At 39.0% G+C, this 13,535-nt stretch overlaps 1 protein-coding gene and 1 long non-coding RNA gene across 5 annotated transcripts in view; one reads left to right on the top strand and one right to left on the bottom strand.

Annotated features, from left to right (window-relative positions):
• The window catches only part of LOC102011434, a 48,348-nt gene extending 47,728 nt beyond the window's left edge, over positions 1 to 620 (bottom strand). For both annotated transcript variants that reach the window (XR_001237029.1, XR_001237028.1), the window contains exon 1: positions 549 to 620. This is a non-coding gene — a long non-coding RNA (uncharacterized LOC102011434). The remainder of the gene's footprint in view (positions 1 to 548) is intronic.
• The window catches only part of Sept10 (septin 10), a gene marked incomplete at its 5' end in the record, with an annotated part of 50,472 nt that continues 36,937 nt past the window's right edge, over positions 1 to 13,535 (top strand). For 2 of the 3 annotated variants that reach the window (XM_013522808.1, XM_005415243.2), the window contains 2 exon segments: positions 1 to 101; positions 581 to 728. In XM_013522808.1, coding sequence (XP_013378262.1) covers positions 85 to 101; positions 581 to 728 — 165 coding nt within the window. 3 annotated transcript variants of the gene reach the window in all.

The following is a 13,535-nucleotide window of genomic DNA, read 5'->3' as shown; positions in this document are numbered from 1 at the left end:
CCTGCCCGCCTTCCCGACGCCCTCGGGACGCGCTCGGGCCGGTGAGACCACCGCTGGCTGCCCGCCCGGCCATGGCTGCCACCGATGACGCGCGGCGCCGGGTGAGTCCGCGCCCTCTGCCGGGCCCCCGGTTCCCCGAAACTTCCTGGCCCGAATCCCACGGTCCCCGGCGCCCCTCCGCAGCCCCGGAGTCTCAGCCTCGGGGTCTCCCACTCCGACCCCTATGGCGAGCGCTGGTCCGCGTAGACGAGGCGCCTGGCCCGCGAGGGGTTCGGTCCTCGCCGGACTGGGAGCGGCCGGTGGGGCGCTGGCGGGATGGGCGGCGGCCCGCCCTGCTCTAAGGGTCGCCTCGCGCAGCCCTGTGGACCTCGCAGCTCCCGGGCCCGAGCCCCTCCGTGTGCGCTGGAAGGGGCGCCCCGCGGGCTGCTCGGTGCCCCGGGGCGCGCTGTGCGTGTCCTGGCGCGGGCCCCCCTTTGTCTCCCCGCGCTAGCGTGTGTGCGCGGGCGTCCTGGGTGCGTGGTGGGGTGATCACCCTGCGCGGTTTTTACCTGGAAGGACGTTCCGTTTCCATTTCTAACAGCACAGATGTCCCGCTTGTACGGTGCGTGAAGCTGTCCGAGGCCAGGCGGTTTCAGGACTCCTGGTCCTGGCACTGCTGCGAGAGACACTTCCGATGGCGGCCGGAGGGGCAGCGATTGTTGGTCGGAGCCCTGACGGTCCTCTCTACGGTCAGAAGTTAGAGAAGGCTCTTTCAGTGTGGACTGCGGCGACCGTTGCTGTGTCTCTGCGCACGTGCGTGGGGCGGGGGCGTGTGAAGGGGCCCTAGTGAGAACGCGATTGTATTTTTTCACTCAGCAAAGTTTTCTAGAGATTCATCTAGGTTATTGCCAGTACTGTAGTAGTAGTTTTGCTAAGTGGTATTCCATGGTATGGATGTAACAGACTTTGTTTGAAGGAAACCAAAGTTGTTTCCAGTTTGGGGCTGTTATAAATATGGCTACTGTAAACATTCTTGTAATTCCTAATGTAGCATAATGTAAACATTAAGTCTTAAATTTTCTTGAGTAAATGTTCAGGAGTACAGCTGCTGGGTCATATGGTAATTGAACACTTAAAATTACAAACCGAGGCCTTCACACTGAGCTATATCTCCAGGTTTTTTTTTGTTTTTGTTTTTGTTTTTCTAATTGTCTGAGACAGGAGCTCCCTAAGTCCTAATTTACCCAGGTGGAGCTCGAATTTGTGAGCCTGCTTTCTCAGCCTCCCAGAGTGCTGAGAGTACCTCTATGAGTCACCATGCCTGTCCGAGTTTAGTTTTACATATATCATACGGCCAGACGAGTTCCCAGAGTGGCTGAACTGTTGTCCCATTCTCCATTCCTGCCAGTTCCTCTACATCCTTGTCAGCAGTTCCTGCTGTCCCTGTTTGTAGCCCTTCTGATCAGTGTGCACTGATAACTCATTGTAGCTTTAAGTATGTTTCTACACTGCCCAGTGATGTTAGAACCCTTTTCATGTGCGTATTTGCCATTTCCTCTGTTGCTATGCCTTCATTTCTTTTTTATCCTTTTTCTGGTTGGATTATTTAGATTTTTGCTGTTGAGTGTAGAGTGTTTATGTATCCTAGATACTAGTCCCTTTTCAGTTGTGGTTTGCAGAGTTTTTCCTCTCAATTTGTAATTTGTCTTTTCATCTGCTTAATAGGATCTTTTGCACAGCAAAGTTCTAAATTTTGATGAGGTTCATTTTTCCTTTTATGGATATTTCTTTCGATGTCAAGTTTAAGAGCTTGCTGCCTAACCCTAGATTCCAAAAATTTTTCTATTGCTTTTTTCTCCAAAAGTGTTACAGATTACATTTTCTATTTAATTTCATGACCCATGTAGAATTAATTTTTCTGTACAAGATGTCAGCTTTCAGTTGGCTGTTTCTTTGGTTTATGGATGTGTAGTTGCTCAAGCAATGTTGATTGAAAAGCTCTCTTTCCTATATTGAATTGTTGCATTTTATTTACTTTTTTTTTTTTTAATTTTGAGATAGAGTCACACCAAGTAGCCCAGGCTGAGCTTGAGCTTGTAGTTCTCCTACTTCAGCCTCCGAGTGCTGGAATTGCAAACAGCCACTATCATGCCAGCTTGTTGTTGCACTTCTATCAAAAGTCAGTTAAACACATTTATGTGGGTCTGTTTCTGGGTTCCATATTACCATACACTGTGATTCATATAGCTGTATAAGTCTTTTCCTGGTATAGACTAGTTCCTCCTACTTTATTCCTCTATTTTCAAAAAAAAATTAGCTATTCTAGTTCTTTGCCTTTATAAATTTTGGAATCATCTTGAAGAATTGAACTATTCTTTCCATTTGTCAAATTTACATGAATAGAGTATATCTACAGAAAGATTTGCTGGGATTTTGATAGGAACTCCAGTAGGATCTGTTCATCAGTTTAGTGACAATATCTTTACTACTTTAGGTTCTCTACTTCATGAGCATGGTATTTACCTTTATTTCTTTTTATATCCTTTGATTTCTTTTTATTAGCATTTTCAGCATACCATCATGTGTATATTTTATTAGGGTTATACCTTTACACCTAAGTATACAATTTTTGAGGGATTATAGATGATGATTGTTTTTAAATCTTATTAATATATTTGTTAGTACTGTACAGAAATATAGTTGATTTTTATACATTTAACGTGTGTTCTGTGACCTTGGTAAATTCATTTATTTTAAGAGTTAGAATTCTTTGAAATTTTCTACATAGATAATCATATCATTTTCAAATAGGGACAATTTAACTCTTTTACACTCTGCTTGCCTTTTCTTATGCAACCTTACTTTGCTTGCTAGATTCTAGCACTATATTCTTCCTTCTTGTTTAATTTTTGTTTTGTTTTTTTATGCCACTTTAGCACTCTGTTCAGTAATTGTGATTGTAAATAGACGTCCTTCCTTTCCCTGTTTCTGTTATTATAGCACCGCTTTTTTCTTTTTTCTTTTTTTTTTTTTTTTTTTTGGAGAGGGGTACCAGGAAATGAACTCAGGACCTTGTGCTTGCCAGGCAGGTGCTGTGCTGCTGAGCCATATCCCCACCTGTTTCTGTTATAAAACTCTAATTTTTACCATAAGTTGTAGAGGTGTTTTTTTTTAAATCTACTTTCTGAGGGCTAATGGCCTGTAGTTTCCACATATAGTACTGTCTTTGATTTCATATCAGAGAAATACTAGCTTTATAATTATTTAAATGGTGAGATTCTTAAATGACATTGTTTAGGACTGGAGGTTTCTTTTAGGGGTATTTTCAAATTACAGATTCAGTCCTGTAATAGTTATTAGGCTACTCACTTTATGTTAGGTTGTGTGATTTGTGGCAGTTTAAGGAATGGAACTATCCCTTATAGTTGTGAACTTTACACGGACAGACGATAGTGCTATTCCATTTCAGTCCTAACACTGGTAATTTGTGTTGTGTACCTTTCCTTTGTCACTCTTAATAGTTTGTCAATTTCATTTTCTTTTCAGTGAACCAGCTCTTTGTTTCATTGGTTTTTTAAAAAAAATTTTCTGTTTTCAATATAAATGATTTCTGATCTTTATTCCTTTCTTTGAAAATGTATTCTTTTCTTTGGTTGCTTTGAGTTTATTTTGCTTTTTTTCTAGGTTCTTGGAGGGGGAGCTTATATTATTGATTTGGTACTTTTCCTTTTTTCTTATGTATTCATTTAGTGATAGGGATTTGTCTCTCAGCATAAATCTGACTAAAAGTCCCCAACAGTACCTATACCACAGCCTGAATGTTGGGCTGACTTAAATCTCCTTCAGAAGATTAAGCAGTACACTCAGTTAATCTCAGTTTCCCACAGAGCCTCAGGACATAGGCAAATTGAAGACAAATTTACTGCCAGAAAGTAACACACATGACCTGTAGTCCAGCTGCCAGTGGAGCCTTGTTTCCAGCTTCTGGGCTTCTCAGAAGTTTGCATTCTAGTCAGCATTCTGGTCGTCTAAATTTTGACCAGAATCTCCCATCAATCTTGGCTTACTGCATTCTAGGGCTTCTGTAGCCACCATCTCCAGACCTTTCCAAACTCTTCCTGTGAAACAGTTCCAAAAGCTTCTAGACCTTGGTTCGGTATAGTCACAGAAACAACCCTACTTTTCTGGTGCTAAAATCTTAGTCACCTTCCCATGGCTAGGACAAAATACCCAACATCCACAGTGTAAAGGAGAAGAGGTTTGTGTCATGAAACCATACTTCATAGGTTTAGTCCATCGTTGGCTGGATCTAACGTAGGAACAGGATGCAGAGGGAGAGGCATGGAAGAGGAAAAGGTACTCAATCCATAGTGGCCAGCAAGCAGAGAGAGATGGGAATAGCCAGGAACAAGAATATACTCTTCTAAGTCAAGCCCCCAGGACTCCACCTGTGCCCAGGACCCTCTTCCTAACAGCACGTTCAGCTAATGATATCCCAGTGATCCAGTCACTGTCTAAACATGTAATACTTTGGGGATACATTTTAGATCTAAACCATAACAGTTTTTTAACAGACAAGGACATTAAAAGTACACAAAGAGATTTAAGTCTTGCTAGCAAAGATAAGACCTAATCTGTGTTATATAGTCTCTGTTGTTATTTCCATATCCCCTTTACTAGTGATTGCATTCATTTTATGTTTCAGAAGATCTTGACTGTATAATTAACTATTGCTGACTGCAGTAGTGGTCTTAAAATAATGTTAAAATACAATCTACTGACTACCCTTTTCTGCCTCTTGAGCAATACACCCATAATTTTCCATTTCAAACTTTTATTAAACTCCTTTGGAATGGTTATCTGTATTGGCTGGCTTTCTGTTGCTAGGACAAAATTCTTGACATACACAATCTAAAAGAGGAAAGATTTATGTAGCCCCATGATTTCAAAGGTTTCAGTCCTCAGTTGGCTGGCTGTAAGGCAGAAACATTATGGTGGAAGAGCCTGGCCAGGTGAGCTGCTCAACTCATGGCATCCAGGAAGTAGAGTAGTGGGGGAGGAGCTAGAAAGAAAGGGACCAGATTCATAATATAGTTCCCAAGGTCATGCTGCCATGACCCACTTCCTCCAACTAGGCCCCACCTCCAAATAGCTCATTTAGATGTGAACTTATTAGTACTTTGGTGATTTCTCCAGGAGACTGAGTCAGGTTGACCATCAAGATTGACCTGCACAGCATGTAAGTCTTTGTAATTCTTATTTGTATTTGTTATTTCCTCTTTAGCTGCAATGCTGTGGAATTCTTTTTCCTTTTCAGTTATCTTACAGGGAGGATAGTTTTGGTATCTTAGAGACTTCCCCTTGCTTGCTTTACTTTCTGTCTCAAGGTTGTGATCCTTAATTTGTCCCTTTCATGTCCTGCAGTTAATTACTACCTCCATGCTTAGCACATTTCCATCTCTCGATCAGGGGATCCTATAATTATCATAGTATAATGAAAGACCTACCTCCTGACTTGCCTCTTCTGCATCTCCAATCCTTGGGAGTGTAAAATACCACTTGTTTGGCACTTAGTCATGTGCTACCTTGCAATACTTATGAACTTACATTTTATAGTGTTACTTAACTTTTTACAAGGAGTAAATTTTAATAAGCTTTGCATTTTCCCCCTTCAGTTATATAAACTCTCTTTGGGAAGAATAACCTGTATTATCCTTTGCATCCTGCAGAGCCACAGTAGCATGTTTTGAGGATAGGTGTTGATTATTTTTATATGGAAAATATGTCTACTTCAACAGTTTTATTCTTGCTGAATGTTAAATGAGTAGATGATAATGCTTTTGGACATCCAGGAACTGTTTGTTGGTCAGCATTTATGCACTGAAGAAGCTGTATCTTTCCTAGGCTGTATATTGTGTCATAGCTTTTTAGGGTTCACAGACTGATTTTCATTGTAACACAGTTCTAGACAATTTGTATGCATTGATTTATGTATTTTGGTGTGTAAGGGAAAAGTGCTCTTAGTTTTTTTATATTGCACTACAGAATAAATTTTCTTCATCAGAAAATATATATTGACTGTTCATTTTCAACAGTATTGAGTTTTTTAAAAAGATTTTGAGTATTCTTAATACAAAATACCAGATTCTCAATACTTTTTTAGAGAACTTTAATTCCTACACTTTCTTCTGATTTTATCTAGGAGAAAGTTTGAATTAGATGATGTTTTATTTTTAAAACTTCAACACTTTGTAGGTTTTACATGTACTACTGATTTGAAGAACGTAGAAATAGTATCTATATCTCTACAATCATAATAAAATACATAGCTAAAAGATTTAAAATTCACTTTTTTTTTTGAGACGGTCTCACAATATAGTTTAGGCTAGCCTTGAACTCACTGTGTAGCTCAGGCTGGCCTCAAACTTGCTGGAATTTTCCTGCCTTGCTGGGATTCTCCTGCCTCAGCCTCCCAGGTGCGAGGATTATAGGCATGTGCCACTGCAGTACCATGCCCATGTTCTTCATTTTAAAAACCTCAGAACAGTAATATCGTGGTTTAGTAGCTTGGGAAGTAGTACTTATACTTTGTTCCTCCAGTAGTCTTCCTCTTTTTAGGCTTTTTTTTTTTTGGTACTAGGAATCGAACTCAGGACCTTGCACTTGCCAGGCAGGCACTTGTGCCACTGAGCTATATCTCTGGCCCATCTTCCTCTTTTTAAAATGTGGCCTTTGGCAGTTAAACTTACTTGAAATTAACTTTTTTTTTTTTTTTGGTTTTTTCTCCGGTACCGGGAACTGAACTCACGACCTTGCGCTTGCCAGGCAGGCGCTTTGCTGCTGAGCTAAATCCCCAGCACCCCCCCTTTTTTTTTCTCTGAAAAAGCCCAAGATTTTTCATTTTTCATTGAGGATTTAATTGAGTAGTTTAGGTATAATAAAACTCAAAGTTTATTACATTATATGAGTACCCCCAGAACATATTTTAAAGGTGAGTTTTTGTTTGTTAATCTTACAATTGTTTAGAGTTATATTTTGGTAGCTGTTTTTCCTTGATGTTTGTTTGTTTAGATAGTCCCATATCAGACATACAGGTGTGCTGTTGACTGCATGCAAACATTGCTGTCAGGCTAACATATGTGATTGGTTTTGCCTCTTTAGAGAAGTCCTGAGTCCTGGGTATTCTGAAACAGTGCCAGTTGTTTCTCTGTTTATTGTGCTTCTCTTAGGGAATATGTAAGGGCATCCATTCTGAGAAATAATGGTTTTCATATTGCTTCAATAACTATGAATTAACTATGCTGGAAGTTCTAGGATTTCTCGATTTCCTTTTAGACTTTAAGAGATTTCTAGTTATGGAATAAAATACTGGGGAAACATTTTAAAAATGACCTGAGGTTGAGACTAGAAAAGGAAAGGTATAAAGTCAAACAACATGTTTGAAATGGTACCTTGTGGGGAGCAGTGGAGCTGAGGAAAAGTGAACCCAGGTTTTGATACTCCTGCTTCATTCTGATCCTCATCAGGGAAGAAATGCTGAAGAACTCCCAAAAGAGAAGCTGTTAAACCAGGCCTGGTGGCACAGACATATAATGCCAGCATTGAGTGTGGCTGAGGCAAGATCACAAGTTTGAGCCCAGCTTGGAAAACTTAGTGGCTTCAGGAGACCTTATTTCAAAAAAAAAATTAGAGAAAGTAGGAGCCTGTTCTTTGTGTAACGTGTGCATGAGAAAGGGCTAAAGATATGCTATCTCAACCATATTTCATTTAGATTATCCAAATCTTTCCCCAAAGAATCATAATTACTGTTTACCTGGCACTGAGATACCAGACACATGTCAAACACATGGTTGTTTAGTAGAGCTTGCACAGCAGTCACCTAGTTAATTAAGGATGTGTTTGAGAAGTCTTTATTACTAGAAATAGAAATTATATAGGCAGCATGGGTTATTTTCTGGATATCAGACCTGTGTACTATGATTGAAATAGGAATTAAAATAATACCATATGTCAAAAATAAAATATATATCTTGAGGAGTAGGGAGTTCAGGTTGCGAGAAAGGAAAGAGCTCTAACTTGTGTTTGAGTGTAATGAGGGTCCTGGAGGTCTGTGCCAGTTGTGGTGGGCTTCCTAGCACTTCTAAGCTGGTTTAGGCAGCCTAGGGTCACATGATCAAGGGACTTACTAAAGATAAGGTGAGAAAACTGGAGAGCATCTCTCCTAAACTCTTTCACCTTTCTCTCTTAGGAATTGATCAAGTTCATTCTACCCTCTGTGTGGGCCATATTTATGGGGGAGAGCAGGGAGTCCTCATTGAGAGAGTGTGATATCTAAGCTGTGGAATATTGGGTACCAAGTATATTGATGGATACTTTAAATGTTTTGTGAGTAGTCTGTCTCCAGTTTTTTCATGGACAAATAGAAGTTGCATACAGTAATATTTTTGTTTAGCTGCTTATGTAGTATTTAGCAGGAACATTACTTTAAAGCTATGAATTAGGCCAGAATCATTCACTTGAATGGTTTTTGAAAAATAAAAATATCTGTTACAAAGAAGGATTATGAAATAAGGCAGGCCTATAGTATATGTGTAAAGGAGAACTTTCCTCTGTTGACAGATTTTTCAGGACAGTGATTTTGTGAGTTCATAAATACACAACTTGCCATTTACATTGCATGCCTTTATAGACATTATAGAAAATCTAAAGCCTTTGTGAAAGTATAGATACATTGGGACAGGTTGGTCACTGGTTACTTTCCCAACACCAGATGAAATCTTGAGAATCAAAAATGTCACTGGTTTGTTAGGTGTGAACATGGATAGGTGCCAATTTTAGTATACGTGCTGCCGAAGCAGGCACAAACACAGATAGGTGATTCTGACTTAGAGCAAGACTGAGAAGTCATGGGGTGAGGAGGCCCCAACGAGGAAGGCAGAGAAAGACTGAATGCAGACTTTGCCTGTTCCAAGGTGACCTAGGGCTACATTTCTTATCTTTTTTATTATTGCTCCCTCAGAAGAAAAATTAAAGTTAACAGATTTAATCTTAAACTAATTAAACTAATTTAATTTAAATTCTCTTTAATGATAGAGATTCAGTAGTAAAGAATAAAATTTGGATAACTGAACAATTTGTGTCTTAGATGTATTCAATTCAGGAATTTGTCCCTGGATGTTGTACTAAAACTAAAAGGCAATTGACAATATTTCCACATCCATTGTGCCACTTAAATGAGTCCTAATAAGATCACAATGAACTCCTTGCACTTTGCATTACATTTGTTATATTTACCTTTGTTCCAGGAAACAGAACTTGAAGTCATTATGGTTAACTTGGACATGTTGCAGGCTAAGGGCAAAACTGAGTGTTGTATCCAGCCTGTGAATCTGAGTGAATGATAAGAGCCGGGCTGAAGTACACATTGCAAAATAGGCAGCAGAGTTTGAAGTATTGACTGTGTAATAGGCTGCAGTTTATCTGCAAAGAAACATCAGTCCATTGGGAGAGATGAAATGAAATCTTTTTTCAAAAAATAAAACCACTAAAAAACATTTGAACTTGACCCACAGGAGTTGATTACAATTGAGAAATTGACCCACAGGGACAAGTTGTTTATCAGAAATGTTTTTCAGATGGGGTTGAGCTTTGAGTGTGAAGACAAAAATATGAACCCCAAAAACCAATTTCTGCCCTCTCTAGGGAATGGGATAATTTCCTATGCTTGAAAATGCATCACCTATTGTAATCCCAGCACTCTGGATGATTATGTGAGAGACCAGCTGGGCTAAGTAGTGAGACCCTGTCTCCAAAAGAAAAGAGAAGAGGGGAGGGGAGAGAGCACTATCTAGAGTTAGCCTTTCTAGGAGGGCAACAAGTGAGCTTTATTCTTAGTCTGCTGCTAGATTTGAAAACAATCTTAAGACTAAATACCCTGTACATTATAGATTAAAAATAAGACATTTGCAGACTTATTTAGGAACTTGACTGTTTATAATATTGTTTCTATAGAGACTATTCTAAATCTAAGCAACTTACTAAAATGAACTTTTGAAAAATAAAACTTATTCATGTAATTACACTTCAAATGAGTAGAGGTTTTTTCTTTTTTTTTCTTTTTTTTTTTTTTTTTTTGCTTAATACTAAAGTAAATATTACAGGAAAAAAATGGCCATAGATTAGCAGAGAGGAGCTGGCGTGGCATTTAGGGCAGGAAGATGACTCTGTCTATACATTCAGTCTTACAAGCACAGAACACTTCAGTTCTTTACCAGTCTTGACAAACATAAATTTAAATTTCTTAGTACATTTTTTAAATGAAAAGGAACTATAGTCTTTACTATCAGTTTCTTCGGACATAATTTTTACCTTTTTGATGGTCTAATCGTGTAGAGCTTTGCAAATATAAGAATTTGAAGGATTTTTTTTTCCCCCTAAGGATTTGTCCTTTGTGGGTTTGTGTGACCAAATATGACCAAATGCTGAAATGCATTCAGTATGGCAAGTACTTTACTTGTATTATCACATTTTATCCTTCCAACCCGTACTATTAATTTTGTTGTGTTTTTTTCGTTTTTTTTTATTTTAAAAATTAAAACACTGACAAAACAATAATGAAGACAAAATCAAAACAACATAAAAACAACAAAAATGATACATGACCTTAAAATGATAGAAATTTGTAGTGGTTGCTATGTTACATCCTGTTATCTTCAACGAAGTTGCTCAGTCCCCTCTAGACATAAGAATGTAAGGCTAATGTTAACAACCATTGTTGTTGTTGTTAATGAGGGTCAGCATTTTCACTTTTGGTTGAACAAGTCTATCGTGTTCGGTTCTTGTTGTCTTCTACCTCTGTGCCCCAGGCCCTCACGTGTGGCTTTGCCAATTACTTTGTGCTCTAGCAGTTTACAGCTGTTGCCACAGGAAAAATTCATTTTAGTAGCCTTTTACAGGCATACACGTGTACTGATGTCATGTTAACTTCTCCATTATGACATGGGTCATTGAGATTCTTTCTATGGGCTCTCTGTTTTGGTGGAAGATAGACTTTCTCAATAGAAATTCTGTTGTATAGAAAATTATCATAATTTACAGTGTTAACATCACTCTGAGGGGAGAAGGAACCTTACATTTGTGTGTAATTTGATTTTCAACAGATGGAGAAAATATTTAGTTTTGTTTTGCATTTGTGATTTCCCTGTATATTTTTTCCTGTTGTTTACAAATAATTATACATATATTAATAATTTTATCTTTAGATATTCTCATTAGTTTTTGTTAGCTACTGCTTTTCTATATTGATTGACTTACCTTTTAATCAGGAACTTCGGTTAAATTTTTATGTATAGTAAAATTTACCTGTTTTAGTATAAACTTACATGAGCCGTATGTGTGTTTTTCTGGTGCTGGATGTTAAACATGCATACCAGGCAAGTACTGTGCCACTGAACTGCATTGCTAGGCCACAGTTCTTTGAGTTTCAATGAACACATACAATGCGTAACCACAGTTAAATTAAGACAAGTTCCACCCCAATCCAGGAAGTTCTTTTATAGTCAGCCTCTCTTCCCACCCTCCTCTGCAGCCCATGACCTTGTGGCGCTTGTGACTCTTATAGTTTTGTCATAGACTATTGCACATTCCTTTTTTTGAGACAGGGTTTCATTATGCAATTTAGGCTGGCCTTGAACTCACTTTGTAGCCCAGACTGGCCTCAAATTTACAGCAATCCTAATGCCTCAACCTCCTCAGTGCTGGGATTACAGGCATGTGCTACCATGCCCGGCCTGCACATTCTTATTTATTACTGAGTAATATTCCATTATTTGTGTCTGTGCCACAATTTAGTCATCTTTTCTCCACTTAATGTTTGGTTTATTTACTGTTTTTGGAAATTATGAATGAAACTGCTGTACATACTCATAAGTTTTTATGTTTTTATTTTTCTTGGGTTGGTACCTAGGAGTGGGATCACCTGGTGATATGGTGTGTGTTTAACCTAGTAAGTAACTGCCAGAATTTTCCAAAATGCCTATACCATTTTGTATTCCTACCAGTAATGAATGAGTCCATGTTAGTCTGTATCCTTGCCTCTATCCTTGATTTGTCAGGGTCTGTTGTTATTGTTTAATCATTCTTATAAGTATATAGTGGTATCTTATTATGCTTTTAATTTGTATTTCCTAATGATTAGTGATGTTAAACAAATTATCACATGGGGTTTTTTTTTTTGCCATCTTCGATGAAATGTCTGTTTGAACCCCTCCATTTTTGCATTGCTACAGATCAAACTCAGGCTTGCACATGCTGTTGTAGTCAGGGTTTGCAAGGGAAACAATTTAATACAGGACACATACAGGATTATTTTATAATAGTCACCCAAAGAGTCAAATGCAAAAGAGTGCGGGAAATCTGTCCACACGCTAGAGACCCAAAGAATCAAGCTGAGGGCTTGGATCTCATGGCAGTGTCCTGCATGAGTCCAGCTGAAGACCTAGAGACCATGACAGTACCTCCCAGTGAGTCCAGCTGGAGGCCTAGAGCCCAGGACAATGTCTCATGCAAGTCTGTTTCACAGTTCTGTGCTGTAAAGGTCAGTGGTGGAAGCTAGAAAGTCTGTCAGTGGGATGAAGGATCTGTGCTGGCAGGCTGAGGGATCTATACCAGAGCCAGAAAGCAACACTCAAAGTAAGAACCAGAGCTCCCTGAAAAGTACCACAGCCATCCTCAGTGACAGAGAAGTCCCAAACTTCTCTGACGATGAGAACAGCCACGTTCATATCAGGAAAGCCAGCATGACAAACTTTTCCAAGAAAATGAACAACACACCATCTTCCCCTCTGGAGCCAGGAAGAGATGCTCAAAGTTAGGACCAGAGCTCCTCCAAAGTGAACTGTAGCCATTCTCAGCAACAACAAGGTCCCGGGCTCTTCCTATGATGAGACCAGCCAACTTCATTTCAGAAAAGAGCACAAAACAAGCTCCTCAGGAGAACCAATAGCCCCATCTTCTTCCTCTCCAGTTCTCTGTTTTATGTTGTTGGTAACAATCGTCAGGTAGGTGCTCTACATCCAGCACCATCCTGATTCAGTTCAGCTGGGTGTTACAAGTTGACCACCAGTTGTCAATCCACCACACATGCCAAGCAGGCATTCTACAGCTAAGCTGCACCCTCAGTCTCTTTTCCCAACTTTTGATTGGATTAGTGTCTGATTGTTGAAAAGTATTTTTAAACATGTATTTCTTATAAAAGGCCTTTATTTTTAAAATTTATTTTAAAAATAAAAGAAGGAAAACGTATTAACAGACATCCATTTATAAAATAGCATAAGAACAATACAAACAATGCAGAATTACAGATAAAGTGGTAGGAAATTAACAATGGTTGTTGTATTACATATTGATATCTTCAAAGTGGTTTCTCAGGATAACCAATACAGACATGCAAGATTGATCAAGTAAGTAATCATTAACTGTTTCTTTCAGTAAAGCTATAGAAGTAAGTAGTACAACTGTGTTAGCTATCCTGTATGTACATACATACATAATTTCCC

This window comes from Chinchilla lanigera, unplaced genomic scaffold (genome assembly GCF_000276665.1).
Source record: "Chinchilla lanigera isolate Chin_1 unplaced genomic scaffold, ChiLan1.0 scaffold00069, whole genome shotgun sequence".
Lineage (NCBI taxonomy): Eukaryota > Metazoa > Chordata > Mammalia > Rodentia > Chinchillidae > Chinchilla > Chinchilla lanigera.
This window is presented reverse-complemented; position numbering and strand designations above follow the sequence as displayed.